Consider the following 17,770-nt stretch of genomic DNA (forward strand, 5'->3'; position numbering starts at 1 on the left):
GCAAACAAGTGGAATATCATATCCAAGCCATCCATCACAAGCACACCACCATGAAAATTCCCCATCCTAACAATCAGGTCCGTTCAAGGGTCAGGTGGGCCACAATTCTTCCCCATCATCTAATCCAACAAATGTACGGTTGTGAAAAAATCGCCCAAAGTTTTCTAACCAGGCCATTTATTTCTAATATCATGGCACACTTACTGAGTGGACCACCTTTATCTTTCCACAGTAGCACTTACATGGTGAGGTCCACATGATGGATGGCTTGGATGTTTCAGCTATCTGTCGCTCAACAAAGCTCGCAATACATATAAGCCTGCTATTCCCAAGCTTAAAACTCCATTGTATTCCCCGCCTGCAAACATGGCCAGTACAAGCACTTCTCCAACATCTTCAAAGCTAGTGCTTGCATGGACTCTTGTATTTCTCTCACTAACCCTACCTACAACACCCTTGAAGATTCCGAAGCTCGGCGTCGTCCCAAGAACCTCCCGCAGCTCCTATGACGCTGAATCTCTTGCTGCGGACGGCTTTGAAACGTTGTACTACACACAAACGCTAGACCATTTTAACTACAGGCCTGAAAGTTACACCACCTTCCAACAACGATATGTAGTGAACTCCCGATACTGGGGCGGCCCCAACGTTAGTGCTCCGATCTTCGTTTACACCGGAGACGAGTCGGGTTTGTTTAATGATATTAATGCTGCAGGATTTCTCACCGATAACGCGCCCCACTACAAATCTCTCCTTGTTTATATAGAGGTGAGAATGGTTGCTCAAGCTTTTTGGGTGAATTTCTTGAAAAATCATACTAGTTTTCTTGAGCTTTTCGGTATTGTTTAATCTTTAGAAAGCAGAGATAACATATTTAGTAAAAATAATTTCGATTGATGCTGAATGTGTTTTTTTAAAAAAAAAAAAAAAAAACCAGTTTTTCTCAAGTTTTTAGTTTTTCTTGAGTGTTGATGAAATCTGATCAAGTCGAGTTGAGTAGGCTCGGGCAAGTCGAGTTTAATATTTTGTAATGGCTTTGGAGGATCCTATTATGGTTTTGCATAGATTTGCTTGTGGGACTCATGTATGGAGATGTTCGGGAGATTAGAACAGTTCATCTTTTGGAAGAGTTGGGCGGGCCATAATTCAAAGGTAGTGCAAGACGGATGATCTTGACCATTGATTCTTTTTAATTTGCATGTGGACCTTTGGAAAGAACATTTTCGCTGGTTGGAGTTCGGAAATACAATTTGATGGTGAGTATCATCCATGAGACGTGATTATTGAATTGCCGTAAATCCAAACAAGTGAAAAGATGAGAACTCTCCTACCCTGATTAAGATAGGGATCTTTGAATTTATAGAGAAATGAAAAGGTACATCATAGACATGGGATGAATCCTATAATAGAAATATTCTTACAATCATCTAATCATCTCTACATGTGCATGGCACATATAGAGTGGAGTTTCTTTTTTTTCCTCTAATCTTTCTCATTGATGTCCTTTTTCTTTTTCTTTTTTTGTAACAGCACCGATACTATGGAGAATCCACACCGTTTGGGTCAATGGACGAAGCATTTCGGAATGCCAGCACCCTCGGATATTTCAGCTCGGCCCAAGCTCTAGCCGACTATGCAGAGCTGATCATCGACCTGAAGAAGAACTTATCTGCAGAGAATTGCCCGGTGATCGCCTATGGAGGATCATACGGTGGAAGTAGGCCACTACAAAACCATGACCATTAACTAAATACATTAAGGGTGCATTTGGATGACTGGTCAGACCAAATTGCAAGAATTCAATGGATGAAGTGGAATGACCAAAATGGAAGAGCGGGTGATGTTCAAAAACTCAGTGAGTTGACTCGGTGATCGACTGGATCCCTTATGGGATTACAATTTAACTTACAATCATTAGATTGGATTTTTGAGTTTGAGTCAATCACTTGGCTGAGTCTTTCATTTCGTGATGACATCCTGCCACATTTTTGTGTCCTCGTTTTAGATTCCCTCCTTTGAATATCTCCTAAGGAGTCGAATTTGGATATCAATTTTGAATTTTGCATTATTTCGGTTGTCTTTGGAACTTTGATTTTCAATTATGTGAAATTTGGAAATTATGTTTGGTTGCCTAAATATTGACTTGAGCCGACTATTAAGACAGTCGAAGAAATTTCAAAATTCATAAAAGTGATTCAAATCGTCGTTGACCACTTGATACGAACAAAGCCATCACTCAAACAATCTACCATAAAAAATCAAGTACTTTTTTATTCCAATGACACACGAAATATGTAAGAATCACAAATAATAAATAAAAAGAATATAATAGAGAAAAAACCAAAACACAAAATATATGTGATTCACCACTTGGTTACATTTACAGGCAATTACACAAAGAAAAATCCACTAGATTAAGAAGATATTACAAATAATAAGGAATGAGGTACGTCAAGAATACAAGTTTCTTGAAAAAGCTTTAGAGAAAACCCTACACCATTAAAATGTTAGTAATAGATCTTCTTATCTTGAAAACCTTTAAAAGAAAACCTTACAGCATCACTTGTAAAGCCTTGGAGCTTTGAATTTGGCCTTCAAAAAGTTAATCCCTTTCTTAAAACCCGCTTATACAAAAAGAAATCCCTATCTCTAAGATTCATAACTCTCTTAACCCTTGCATAACTTATCTTAAAAGCCTCATTTTAATAATGAAAATGTCAAAAATACCACTCCAAGGGTTTAGCACCACTTAGGCCTTGTTAGCATGTGAAACATAGGTCATATGAACTAAAAAAGTGAATAAACCCGTACTGATTTTGGTATCACAAAATTTAATAAGAATTTTACACACCATCTTTTCGCTTGGGTTTTAAAAGGGAAATCGTTTTTGAATATTTTAAATTGAAGTTTAAATAATTTGTAATTTTAAGAGGATGCTTTTTTTTTTTTTTAAATGATTTTCAATTCAAGTTAGATTTGAAATTCATAGTTTTGGTAGGTGATGAACAATATTTGAATTGAAAATGCAAGATTCCAATTCCTAAGTGCTCAAAATCCATGCTATCAAATGACCCCCTTAATTGAATTGAATTATTGCAATTCACATAAATGGAGCACCCAAACGCACCTTAAGTATAAATTTATTTATTTGGCTGATGATAACCTTGTTTTTGCAGTGCTTGCGTCATGGTTTAGATTGAAATACCCACACATTGCAATTGGGGCAGTAGCATCATCAGCACCCATTCTCTACTTCGATGATATCACCCCAGAAAACGGATATTTTTCGGTTGTAACTAAGGACTACAGAGTAAGCTATTCTGCATGGATATTCCTCTCTTACGTAGAGCTGATGTTAGTTTGGAATCATTTAAAAATGGTGGTAGCTTATCCTCTAACACGTGGCATTGGTTTTTGAGACCATTCAAATTGTGTGGGTCCCATTGTGGATGGGGCATATTAGATGGACGTGGATTGCCTACTGACATTGCCAATAGCCGGACGGTGCGTTGTGGGCCCCACCATAATGTAGGTCTTTTACCAATGCTTTCCATCAATTTTTTCAGCTCATTTTAAGGCATGAGACAAATAAGAGCTGGTAGATCAAAATCTAAGGTAGATCACACCGCAGTAAACAATGCCTACAACTAAAACTCTATGGGGGCCACAAAAGTTATGGATAGAGATGATATATATATATATATATATATATATATATATATATATATAGTCATCCAAGTCTCTGTGACCTAATCAACTGGTTGGATGGAGAATAAATAGTATATTGAGCTGTATGAAGTTTTTAATGGTGGTGTTCAATAACTACTGGTTTTCTGTGGTGTGGTTCATCTGAGATTTGGGTCTGCGTCATTTTTTAACTCATGCCTGAAAATAATGGTCCAAAATGGATGGATGGTGTGGATAAAACACATATATCATTATGGGCCCACTCCAGTAGTAATGAGGCCACCGAGAGGATACAATCCACGTCCATATTAGATGCAATTTCATGAAATCCACATTGTCTGCCCGGTCATTGTAAGCCGAGAGTCTAAAAGTGAGGTAGATGGAAGACTCAAGTGGGCCACCATATTTTAAATGGTGCAAAAGTAACTGGTGATGGCTGATGCTCTTGACATACATCCAGCGCGATGTATGGCTATCCAGATCCCATACCATCCAAACTATAGCACAAGACGAGGATGTAGCATAGATAAGAAATCAGACTGATCCAGTGATCCTAACCATCTAATAGGTGATGTCAAATGGATGGTTTAAACTAAAATATTATCTTGTCCAAAATAAACGGGTAAAAATCTGATCTTACTATCATCTGCTCAGTATGATGCTAGGGTCCTGTTCATCAGCAAACGTGTAATTGCCAGGGTGGGCCTTGATCCAAACCGCTCATCTAATGTCCACCACCTTAGATGTGGGAACCAGAGGCTAATCAAATTGGATGACCCCAATCTTAGATATGGTGACCTACGGATAGACGGTTAAGAGAAAATATAACATTTAAAGGTTTAGGATATGGAAGGCTTTATAGGATCTTCCATTCTGAGAATCTTTCGGGACATACCCCATCCAAGTTGGGTAACATCAGATAAACGGTTTGGTCCACCTAACTTTAGTCTCACATGTACATAATCTTTTGATGACTCACCAGCCTCCTTAATAATGGTGAACTCACATGCCAGATAATGCAACAGGCAACCAAGTCTGTCCTGTGTGGCCCCAATCCCGAACATGTGAGGCCCAATGATCAGTGATCTAGACCATTGATCTGACTGTCCTCACTAACAAACGGTAATGATTCCAAAAATTTCCCAGTTTGACGAAATCCAACGGTTAGTCTTTGACCCTATTTTTTCCATTGAACTATAACCTTGGTATACCTTTTTTCTTCACCACCAACAAACCAATTTCTCATCCATGGCCAAAGTGCTAGGATCAACCAATGTGGGAGATTGTCAGTGAACCCACATCAATGTGGGGAACATCAGATCAACGGTCTGGATTGCCGAACATTTGCATAGGCTTGCAGAATAACAAATAGCCCATCTTTTTATTGTGGGTGCAGGAAACTAGCGAGAGCTGCTACAGTACCATAAGGCAGTCATGGTTTGAAATCGACACAATCGCCTCCCAATCCAATGGCCTTACTCTCTTGTCTCAAAAATTCCACACCTGCAGGTAAATTACAAGTATGGTTTCCCCATCCCACGCGTGTGTATAGATCCACCTGTACCACACCTCTAAACGAGACAATGCGACACACGCACGTGGCATCTGAACCATCCATTAATGATATGCAAATGTGTAGATGGCGTGGTACATCAAGTTTCTCAACAGGTGGGCCACATGTGCACATTGAATATTGATATTTGGGTGATCCTCCTTTACCATCTGCTTCACACACTGAAGACTGACTGTCGAGTGTAATGGCCTTAGAAATCTCGAAGCATTAGAGCCTCAAAAATCTAAGCATGGGGCCGATCCAATGATTGGCACGTGTGGGAGGATGCAATGATTCTGGGATGCACATGCACGTGCAATTAGCCAAGCTCTTACACGTTCATTTGCTATCAACTATAAACATATGGTACAACCAGCTGCATTGGAGATGTGGACAGTCCAACCCACAATCCGAAGATTCCCTTATTCTATCAAACTCTTATCATGCCACCATGCAAAAATCACAGTGATTCGATATCCTAACAATCTTAAACACTAGTCACTGTGATAAACATCTCCAATCCATGGATCCAATGGTTAACATCATCTGATCCATCAGTGTGATTTTTGCATCAGATCCTCTCAAGAGCTCCTTGAAATGAATGGACAGTCTAACTTGATAATCGTACACTCCATGTTAAGTAATGAGTATTCCTCGAAACTTACATATATGTTTCCATCTTTGTTGAAATTTTAAGCCCTTTGAACGACACTCAAGAGCTGAAAGATTACATAGGAATATTATTTGTTGCGGCGGCTCAATACAATTATCCACCGAAATATCCAGTTAATGTGATATGTAATGCGATCGACGGAGCACCACAAGGGACAGATATCCTCGGTCGGATATTTGCAGCCGTTGTTGCCAGAGAGGGACGGCAGCGTTGCTATTCTGTCACTGAATCTGACCATACAGGAGGAACGATTGGACCATGGACATATCAGGTATATTCTTCATATGTGCAACAGATTCTTGTATGTAGGTATGAGTTGTGATTTACTATCGTTTTTAACACTACTATTGATTTGCGTATGCCCATTTTTCATTCTTGACTTTAAAATGGTATGATTATGTTTAATTGTTTTATTACATTTTAATTGTACCATTTCAATTATCCGAATGCCAAACAAGTGGATGCAAATCAATAGGGTGGGGAAGATAATCTTCCCTTTTAAGGCCGTTATATGTTCAAACATAACCTCCCACCATCTTTCAAGTGTTGTGCACAATGCCTTGCATCTTGCAGGGTGTAGAGTAAATGTTAGGGTTGACAAGAACTCACCGTGATTTTCACAGTCGATTAGGAAATTCTGAGGTCAACCGTGACTTGCTATGATGATTCACAGTCGATTGTCGGTCGACCATGGTACGAACGTCGCCTTTTTGCAGATTTGCATAAATAAGGGTATTTAAATTCGTTTTTAGATTATGACTTTAATAATATGAGTGTTTTCTCTTAAGGGAAAAGGGTTTTGCTAAGGGATATGGTTTTTACACTTATAAAGGCTTGAGAAGGGATTTCTCAATGGATCTAGGGTTTCCTATAGGTGTCATCATAAGGGGAGAATAAGAGATCCTATAATCGAAGAAGGTGAATGGTGTATGAAATTGCACGTGGTAAGGGGCCACAAGCTATACGTGAAAGCTTGACGGAACTAAAAAAAATGAAGGTTATATTAAAAAGAGGTTGATTAAGACCAAATAAAATTTTAGCCAATTAATACATAATTGCTTACTTAAATTAATATATAAATTAAATTAAATAATTTAACACACTATTGCTTACTTAAACTAATATACAAATTTAACTAAGTAAAGTAATTTAACACTAAAGCTTCCAAGCCAATAGTAGGTCCAATCACATAGATTATAAATCATATTCCAATGAAACAACTAGTTCATATATGATAGTTTACATGTGTGTGGGATGTGCTAACTATCAATTCATAATATTCATCTAATCATTCAAACATATAATTCATTAATCAATCACATAAGTGTTCACAACCCCAAGTGTAAGGTTGTGATGTAATAATAACTCAGTAAGACCGAGGTCAAATCCACAGAGACTAAACTTATACGTATTCTGAAAATAGTTACAGCTAGAACTAAAAAAAGATCTAAATTGAAATTTGAATAATTGAGAGTAATGGTGAATAATGTTGATTAATAATTATGAATTTAAAGGTGGGAACTTGGGTGTCGAGGATCCACTTGTAGCTATCAAGATGCTACCTTACTTGATTCAAGGAATATAATTGGAATTGGAGTCCTGTCTTATCCAATTGGAAGATAAAGCAATTTAGATCAAATCTAAACTTTTTATTGACCTAATTATCAATGAAGGAGAATTGTGATGATTGGAAGAGATTCCATCACCCTACCATGCCCAGGAAACGATAGTAAACAACGGGATTTACTAATCTCACTATCTCAAAACAGGAAAAAAATATATCCAAAGCTATGACAACATCTATTGTAACTTGAGTAATAATAAATCATAAAAAACTAAAAATATTCCATTAATATCAAACTAGAAATCAATGAAGTTCAATAAGAACAAGAATCAAAGCAAAATAAACATCCAAACACGCTACAAGCTGCTTCACCTCTTAGCCCTACCTAAGAGATTTAGCCAACCATATACATAATTGAAACTAAATCTCTTAAAGAAAGTATTAAAAATAAACTAGGGAAGAAGAAAAAACTCTTTCGCGGCTCCTCCTCCCTTGTGTATGCTCCTTGAGACCTTTCCAAACCCTATAACATGCTTTGAAACATCCTAGGAGGTCATATTTATAGTTGTGGAACTCCAACTTTCACACTGAGTTGGAAAAATCTAGAAACCGCCTCAAATATACGCACTCTGTGCAATTTTTCGAAATATACTTGGAGTTTCAGAATATGCTTTTTGAGGACAATTTCAGGAATATATTTGTTTTCAAGACAATTCAAGAATTTATTTTCTTCACTTCAAATTTTTGATTCTCTTTATTCCTCACTTGGTTTTCTTCGATCTTTAGCATGTGAATTCTTCATTAATAACTTCCAAATTTTCAAATCTTCATTTGCTAATCTTTTGAGCATAAATCTTCCTTTTGGCATCAATTTTACCTTAAGCTCTCGAAAACACCTCGCACATGAAAACAAGCATAATTAAATTGATTAAGCACTATCATGTTTATAAAACTAATGTATAAATAGGAGGAAATATGCAATATTTCATACTCAACACTCAACAATAAGCATAATTAAAAAAGTACTCAGATGATAATTCCAAACAAAAACATATATAGAGATTTGGTTTCTCTAATCCACTTCCAACAGGCACACTCAACCCATGAGTGTACCAGATTTCACTATTAGAAGTTTTAAATCAAGTTCACCTCCAACCTTTAGAAGTGTACACTTTCGCCAAATGCTAATACAAGGACTTGCCCACGTACTCACCTGTATCGGTGGCCTACACAAGGACTTACCATGTACACATCTGTGTTGGTAGCCTACTCAAAGACTTACCCACATACACACTCCTGTCGGTTTCCTACACAAGGACTTAAAAACGTACTCACCCGTATCGGTGGCGATACGATCCTATATAAGAACCTACGTGAGTTTGGTTTTGTAACTCTACACTCAATTCTACATTTAAAAAAAAAAAAAAAGAGTAAGCAGACTATTACAATTTGACAACTTGTTTGTTGAGTCTCTTTTATAATCCCTTCTTGAGTTGCTTAATCGATGATCTCTCGTACTTCAATCAGTTTCCCTTGTGCTCCCCCGATCGTTGATGCCGTTGCTTTGCCAAAGCTTCAACTCTAAGATTAATCACCTTGCATACAATTCTTCATTGAGATGACTAAGGTGATAAAAGTTGGGTAGAATCTCCTTCAACTAATGGGAAGTTGAATTCCTATGAAGATTATCCTTGATGAACACTCAAGAGGTTAATAGACACGAGGATTTGCAAATGGAATTGGTGTAGTATGACGAAAGGTCATTGATTAGCCAGACTCGGTTATACTAGAACAGCAATCGATCGATTCCAAATTACATATTTGCGTAGGGAAGATCCCGTGACAGCTACACCAAGTTTTTAGAACTATAAACATGCACTTGAATACTTATCCGCCGATAGTATCGAGTTTTTTATAGACTTTTGTGAACGATATCCTTTCTTAAAATTGTGTGTGTGTGTGTGTGTGTGTGTGTGTGTGCGCGTATATATATATAAGTATTGCTTTAAATTATTTGAAGTCGAAGTTTGTGAAAACTGACTTTTCAAAATAACTCGATAAGTTGGATAATTGTGTATGTTGGCCGAGTACTCTAGACCACGAGTTAATTCCATCCGGTGTGGTCATGCAGACTAGAACGTGCATTGTAAAGCTTGAGTTATTGAATACTAGTTAGGTGGTCACTTAATATTAAAACACCTGTGAGAAGATTACGGTGATTCAGCTGGTCTCACGTTTCTGATTCTTTTAATCATGATATTTGGACATAGGCTAGTGGGGCCCACTGGTGGGCAATCACTAGTGGGTGGGTCCCATGAGGTTTGGCCTATTTTTTTGTTAATCATTTTTCTTTCTTCCGTTTGAAGTTGAATTACAATTTTAAATAAAGATTTAGATGAGGAGATAAGGATAAGACTAGATAATTTCTGATCTCATCCAAACTCCCGATAATTCCCTATAAATGGGAAAAGTCTCTCTCATGAATAATACATTAAGCAACAACGAGAATAAAAAGAGAAAAATTGAGAGATTGATATTTATCCATCTAGCTTGCCCTTAAAACAATCTAAGCAATAGATTGTGATCTGAGGCCATCAATACGGTAGAATCAGATGGGTGATTAGACCCATCTACTGATGGACCGCTAAATTTAAACCGTTCATTTTTAGCTTTGTGGAAGTCCCATATCATGTAGACCGTCAGATCTTGAGGGCTCACTTTTCTACACAAACTTTACAAGCAGGTGAATAAATGAATATGACACATAAATTGCTTACTCTGCTTTTTAATTGGTCCATGCCAACTCCAGTCTATATATCAATATGCAGGCCCTAGCATAGATGGTTAATGTCTACAAAAACATTACTCCTAGATAATGTTATCCATACGTCAATGTGACTGCAATTTCATTGGCACTTGATGAAGTGCGTCAATGACTAACAACATAAGGTGTTTGGCTTGTCCCTTTTGGATATAAATCATGCAAAAAAGGAAAATTTTTCTTTATATGCATGTACTGTACCCACTTGATCATTTAAGGCCTGTTTGGCCGGACGGATCCCATGGGCTTAGGAGGGATGGGTTGGATTTTAAGGTAATGATGGTAGTGTCAGTGGATTGGTTTAAGAGCCATGGGATTACTATATCCCGGGACAAGTTCACGAGTCTATTTAGCACGCCCGGCATATCCCGGGATTTTACTTTCTAATCCCTTCCAATCCATCCAACCAAACATGACCCAGGCATGATTGAACGGGATTAAGAGGGATGGGATCAATTTTAAGGTAATGATGGTGATGCTAGTGGATTGGTTTAAGGGCCCGTTTGGCCAGGTGGACTGGAAGGGATTGAATGATATTAGGGTGGATGGCCCAAATTTCAAGGTAATGATGGCTGCGTCAGTGGATTGGTGCAAGATCCATGGGAATGTTATATCCTGGGATTGCTACATCGAGTCTGTTTGGCACGCTTGAGATTAAACCTTCCCATCCCTTCCAATCCCTCAAACCAAACACGTCCCAGGCAAATATGAACAGATTAGGGTGGATTGGATGGGATTTAAAGGTAATGATGACGTTGTCTGTGGATTGTCTTAAGATCCATGTGATTGCTATATCCTGGGATCAGATCACCTAGTTTGTTTGGCACGCCCGGCCAGACCTGGGATTTAACTTCCAATCCCTTCTAATACCATCCAATCCCTTCTAATCTGCCTGGCCAAACGGGCCCTAAGATCCATGGGTTTGCTATATCCCGGGACAAGTTCATCGGGTCTATTTGGCTCGTTTGGCATATCCCAGGATTTTACCATCGCATCCCTCTTAATCCCTCTTAATCTGCCCAGCCAAATTAGGCTCTTAGAGTCTGCTTGTGCAACTCACGTAAAACCTTCTCCTTTAATCCATGGATAGATGTATGATTTACAATAAACTCACGTAAGAATTATGAAATTAATAACATATCCACATGGACCTTTAATCATCCTGATCAATGGTCAAAATCATATTATTATTGTCTTTTCAACGCCTAAAACTAACACGAGTACGTACCACCATCCACAGTACTTCTAAAACACCAGGTTGTATTTTATTTTCATATAAACACTTTTTAATTATTGTTTTCCCGCTATGCAGAGATGTACGGAGATGGTAATGCCCATTGGCTGCGGGAGCAATGATACGATGTTCCAAGCGCAACCCTTCGATCTAAAAAACTACACAGACGAGTGTAGGAATATGTCTGGCGTCACTCCAAGGCCTCATTGGATAACCACAGAATTTGGTGGGCATGTAAGTCTCTCCCAAACACTTACAACTCTATGTTTGGATGCAAAAGAAAATCGGATTGGGAACATTCAGTTTAAGAATCTTTCCTAGCATTCAAAACTTAGGAGCAATCCCCGTAATGCTAAGAAATGATATTTTAGCATGCTAATAATTGCATTTCAATCTAGTTTTCCATCCGAACACTTCTATTGTCCTTCTCCAGCTCCTGAGGAGAGCTTGGTAGAGACAAATCTCACAAGGGATGATTTGGGTTTCTAGTCCTACTCACTTATCATGCCTGGGAGGTTCCATCTTCCAAGACACTTTCATGGCAAAGATGGAACAGAGAAAGCCCAATTGCAGTCGTATCTCGCAAAATGGGATGAGCTTTTTGACATGTTTTATATGATTTTGGGCAAGGAGAACCTACTTAAGCCAACCAACCCGCTATGACGAGTTGCCCATGCTGGATTTGCAAGATTCCATCAGATCGACGGTCAAAAGTCTTGTTTAGTTTCATTTTTACTATAAATAGTAAGTTTTAGTTCGAGTTTAACATTTGATCCTTTGAGTTGTAGAAATTGTGCTGAATATAAAAAGGGCTTTAAAAAGTTAGGGAAATAACATGGTTGGGCCAAATTAGATGCTTATTATTTTTTGCCCGAAACTAAGAAGTGTAGTAGGAATATAGGTAATCTATAAATAATAAGTTTACTTTTTATAATAAGTCACGTTTTTAGGGTGTTTGAGTTGGAGTCTAAGTATAAAACTTTGTTCTAAGTTTGAGCACCTTATTTAAATAATTGTCATTTCATTTTTTTAATCATTAATTAATTTATTTTTAATTTATAAAAAATTATTCCTGCTTATCTCACATGGATTCGAGGAGTCTATGCGTCGAGTCCCGAGAGCTCCATGAATTCAGAGTAATTATCCCTTAAGGAAGACAGTGATCAACCTCATCACATCTCTACCTGCACCAGCTACATAAAAAAAAAAAAAAAAATGATTGTGACAACTTGGTGAGAAGATGGTACAACTTGAGAAATTGTCCCCAGATTTCCATTTAATTCCTGTTTTGCATGTGCAAATCATGGTAACTTGACAAATTGACTGGAAACCAGTTGGGTCAGGTTGAGTTGAGGCAACTTGAAAATTCAGGCGAGTTTCTCAGACGGGGATGTTTAATATTTTAAAAGTATAAATAATCTATATATAATGCAGAGCTAGTTGACTTTAAATGAGTTTTGTTGGGTATGCAGAGTAGGCTTTTTTTGTTTCCCAATGTTGAGTTAGAGTTTTTCTTGAGCTTTGACCGAGTCATGATCAGATTTGAGTTTTTTTCCGAGTCCTCGCGGAATCTTAGTTGAGTAAACTCACAACTCATGTGAGTTTTTTTTTTTTTTTTTCTTTCGAGTTTCTAATACTATTCTCAATCAAGTCCTAATAAACATACGAATGCTTTCCTTCATGCAATTCTATCATTTAAAATTTAGAATTAGAATTGAAAATAACTGGGCTTTGGTGTCAACTACAGGATATAAAATCGGTGCTACAGAGATTTAGCAGCAACATCATATTTTCCAATGGGCTCAGGGACCCTTATAGTGTGGGAGGGTATAAAAATCCGCTTCTATATTTCATATGGTCTGTTTGGTTGCATCAATTATCATGATATTTCACAATTAATCAGTCTAATTTGGTGCAAATTTTCTCGATTTTTTATTAACTCTGGTGCAACCAAACATACCCTTAGCATCTTTTTATTTTATTTTACTTGTTGATTTCAAATGGCCAAGTGAGAATTTATTTATTATTATTTTTTCCGTAAACAGGGTACTACAGAACATATCGGATAGTGTTGTAGCTATATATACCACTCAAGGTACTTCCTCCATCCTTTTATTTGTTGTGATCTACTGCACATCAGGTGGGCCCCACGAATCTCGTTGTGAGTTAAGATTTAACCTACAATGCAATTGATAGGGCTTAATGATGGATGAGCCCCCTCTCATGTTCTCCTCAGTGCATGCCCCAAAAATCCGGCCGGTCCAAACTCGTGTGGGCCGCAGCACAGGGATCGGAGTTGGGATGCCTCGCATAATGTTAGAGGCTTTTCAGAGTGTGTGGGGCCCACTCATCTTGTACACGCTATCAAATCCATAAAAAGGTTTTCCCTACCAGGATAAATGGACACCCCAAATATCAGGCCATTCCAAGATCCAGGTTAACCACACTACGTAATTGTAGAGGTTTTAGTACATGGTTTGGCCCACCTAAGTTCTGCACAGGCATGATTTTTCGATGCCAAGGAGATATCATACCAAGGGTACAGATTGGATGGCATTCACACATCATGGTGGCCCCTACACATCCCATTATGGGTTAAGCTTAACCTCAAAGCTTTTCTGTGGATCCCGCCTCGTGAAGTTAATGGTACTGCCCTTATAGCTTATGAGATCCGTGCATGCCTTTAATCTAAACTGAACGGTTGATCAGCTTTCTGATGGATGGCCCATTGCTGAAAAAATAAATAAAAGAAAAATGTACTAATGGAGTGGTCAGAATGATTTTTTCTAGCTATGGCCCATCCAAGAGTTCGCCCAATGACTGGATGGTCTCTATCAATCATCATGTGAACGAAGATGAATGGTAAGGATCTCATGTGCATATGCCATGCCAGGAGAACTTGTACTGATCGAAAATTCATGTTCAGGGGCCCACTGCATGGATATATATTCTACAAGGCCAGATGATCCCGAGTGGGTAATCTGGCAACGGAACGAGGAGATCAATATCATCGACGGATGGATTGCACACTACTATGCCGATCTTGCTGCTAGGACTACAAACCAAGCTTGAGTGGTTTAAGAGAAATTGCACCGATGCCGTGATTGATGTGTGAACACCTGGACGCTTACTTTTCTTTTTCTTTTTTTCTTTTTTTTTGGTTAAAACAAATCTCTGCAAGATTTCTCTTGGATTCTGTGTGAGAACACTCACGCTGTTCATGTTTTATATCAAACTGAGGTCCATACATGGTGTTATGTAAATCTGATCCGCTTATTGTGTTTCCCATCATCTATTACGTATATAATAAATAAGTTGTTTTCAAATGTTACATAAGATCTCATTTATGAATCTGGAAAGGTGATTCCTTTCTGTAATATGTATTTGACTTACAGTTGATATAAGCGTCTAAAAAGGGAAGTCCTGGACTTAGGGCAATAGATGAGCAGTTTGGATTACTGAACATGAGTCCAGTCCACCTAATTTCATAGATCCGAGACCCTTTGCAGGGAGGCACGGCCCGGCCTGGGCATGCTCTCTCTCTCTCTCTTAATTTTTAGTAAAATATGGTCCGTAATTCAAGGAGGATTTTTTGATGTAGTGTACTCAGAAACATATCGCCATACTACACTCGTGCCATATCCAAACTTAGGCCCAAACGCGTGAATCAATGATCTAAACTGTTGATCTTGCTTAATGAACATAATAACATTTAGGAAAAATATTTTGCATAGTTAATGGATTTCTATTTGCAGGAAGTGATGAGTATTTGTGATGGAACCCATGATCCATCATTCTTACGTTGATCTACACGTAATAGTTCCTATCAACACTAGACCATATGCTAGATATATATACACATACACCAATTCTATATAGAATTGATGTTTAATGTCAACGTTCATAATTTAATCAATTTGTGATCATCAAGACCCACCAAATTCAATGAGCAGGGTCCCAATAAAAGTAGTGCTTTTATAGTTGTGGTCCATCACTGATAGTGTTCTACATCCAATGGTCCATCCCACTCTGATATGATGGTGGGATAAATCTATCTACTCCACATCAGAGTGTGTGGCCCACCTGATCAAATTTGGAGAGGTGTAGACGTTCAAATGTACCACATGTGGAAAAATGGATGTCCATATCTCTACCCTAGGGATGAGGTATTACATATATCTCTCATTCATGTGCGTACTCAATATCTGACCTTGATCCAAAGGATGCCTGGCCCACCGTCAGTGTATAGTTCACTATTCTTATTAAGATTGTGATTATACTACTTGCTTAGAAATATCAAAATTTGAGACATACAATATTGAGATAGAAAGGAAGTGATTGGATGGTATGGATACGGGTTCAGGATGTGGAGCCTATTTAGATCTGAGTTTGTTTGTAAAGAGATAAATGGTACGTGATACGGGGAGAAGATTGGATACCGAACACTTCAGTAGCCAAAACGCTACTGTAGCCCAAAGAGGTTTTAATGGTGGGCATTCAATCTCCATTATTTTCTATAGCGGGGTGCACTAGAAATTTAGATCTTTCTCACTCTTTGAATTATGCCCTAAAACGATATCAAGAAAAGGATGAACAGTGTCGATACAATACATACATTATAGTGGCACCCATGAAAAGTGCTGACGTCACTTCAACAGGAGAGTAAAGAAAAATATGATTTGCAAAAACGGTTTACGGTCGAGTGCGTGCATCGGGAAACTGAGAGAGCCGTGTAACGGAACTCTAAGGAAAAGAGCTTTAATTATAAGGAAACATGCTATTAATATTTAATCAATTGTATTTCACTACGTCACAAAAGCTTTCGATCAAGTTAATATTAATACTTTACCTTATTCCATGTCTTTTTTAACTTATAAAAAGGTTGGATCTCAAATAAACTTCATGGTCGGCTCTAGGAAGGTTTCGATGGTGGCCATCACCTCCCATTTTTTTCTGTGGTGGGGTCCACTTAAACTTTGCATCTACCTAATTCTTTTACTTACTCCCTAAAATGATCTTTCCAAATGGATGGATGGTGTAGATACAACACATACATCATGGTGGGCCCAAAAAACTTGGTGACGTAACATTCATCTAGCTTAGAAGCTAACCTGCTTCCGTTTCCAATTGCGGCTAAAGCCATCCGCATAAACTTCCTTCGACGGCAAGCTAGGTGCGGGCACACTGATATTTGTGAGAAATCCACTCTGTCCAATTTTTTCATATCATCTGCTAATGTAGCCTAAAAAATGAGACAAATTTAAAACTCAGTAGGCCGTACGGCTTGGAAACACGCTCGTAGCATTCAACCAATTAATTTCACCACGTCAATTCAGTAGCGTTTTGGCTACTGAAGCGTTCAGTATCCAATCCGCTCCCTGTGATACGTGAGGTGCGCACGCCTCTTTTTAAAGATTTCATACGTGTTTTCTATTTCACCGAGGAAAATATCTCATGGTACTTCTAGGATGTGAACTTACACTGCCAACGTGGCCCCACATTCACCAATCACGCAATCTTTTTTGGTTAATCTCTACAAATGATGACTTTATGGTTTCTAAAATTAGTTTCTCAATAATTACTAGATTATATTAGATTAATCTTAACCCTTCATAGGTCTGAGGGTGTATTTAGGTACTCCACGGTTATCCAGAATAAGGGTGCACACATGTTTTTTTTTTTTTTACACACGCACATACACCCCCACACACTCACGCCGTAGTGGGATTTCACCACTTGTGGATACTTGAACCCTTAACCGGGTGTTGAAACTCCTAAGAGTCTACCACCCGAGCAAGAGTGTAGATGCCATGCGTGTGTATATCACAAATGGCTACGAACTACGAAATTCTAACCATATAGAATCATAGGCCATGATGTACATGTATAGGGAGCATTAGTGTCGGTGTTCAAATATTCATGATAAATGAGATAATGGATGGTCATAATGATGTCTTATACACATGCACATGATCTAATAAGATCAAAGTTTATATGATATGATCAAATCATATAACATGATAAATCTACTCAAGATGAATCATACGAAAGCACTTTGACATAAATTAGATTGCCAGATCGATCAATATCTTCAATAAACCGCGATCATCTATTCATTCAGCCTCACACCGAAAATTCTACTCAGGTAAAAATTATTATACTTATACTATTTTGAAGGTTAAAGCATGATTAACAAGATAGCCAGCACACATTAGGTGAATCATTTACTAAGATGATCA

General features: G+C 38.0%; 1 protein-coding gene across 1 annotated transcript; it reads left to right on the top strand.

Moving 5' to 3' along the window:
• The first annotated feature begins 327 nt into the window (after window positions 1–327).
• On the top strand, window positions 328–14,860 carry LOC131255796 (uncharacterized). Its single transcript, XM_058256670.1, has 9 exons — window positions 328–768; window positions 1,531–1,717; window positions 3,177–3,310; window positions 5,084–5,196; window positions 5,937–6,183; window positions 11,610–11,765; window positions 13,279–13,358; window positions 13,577–13,626; window positions 14,458–14,860. The coding sequence occupies exons 1-9, from the start codon at window positions 367–369 to the stop codon at window positions 14,601–14,603; spliced, it is 1,515 nt and encodes a 504-aa protein (XP_058112653.1). The 5' UTR covers window positions 328–366; the 3' UTR covers window positions 14,604–14,860.
• Window positions 14,861–17,770: the final 2,910 nt, after the last annotated feature.

The sequence above is a fragment of the Magnolia sinica genome, chromosome 1, assembly GCF_029962835.1.
Source record: "Magnolia sinica isolate HGM2019 chromosome 1, MsV1, whole genome shotgun sequence".
Taxonomy (NCBI): Eukaryota; Viridiplantae; Streptophyta; class Magnoliopsida; order Magnoliales; family Magnoliaceae; genus Magnolia; species Magnolia sinica.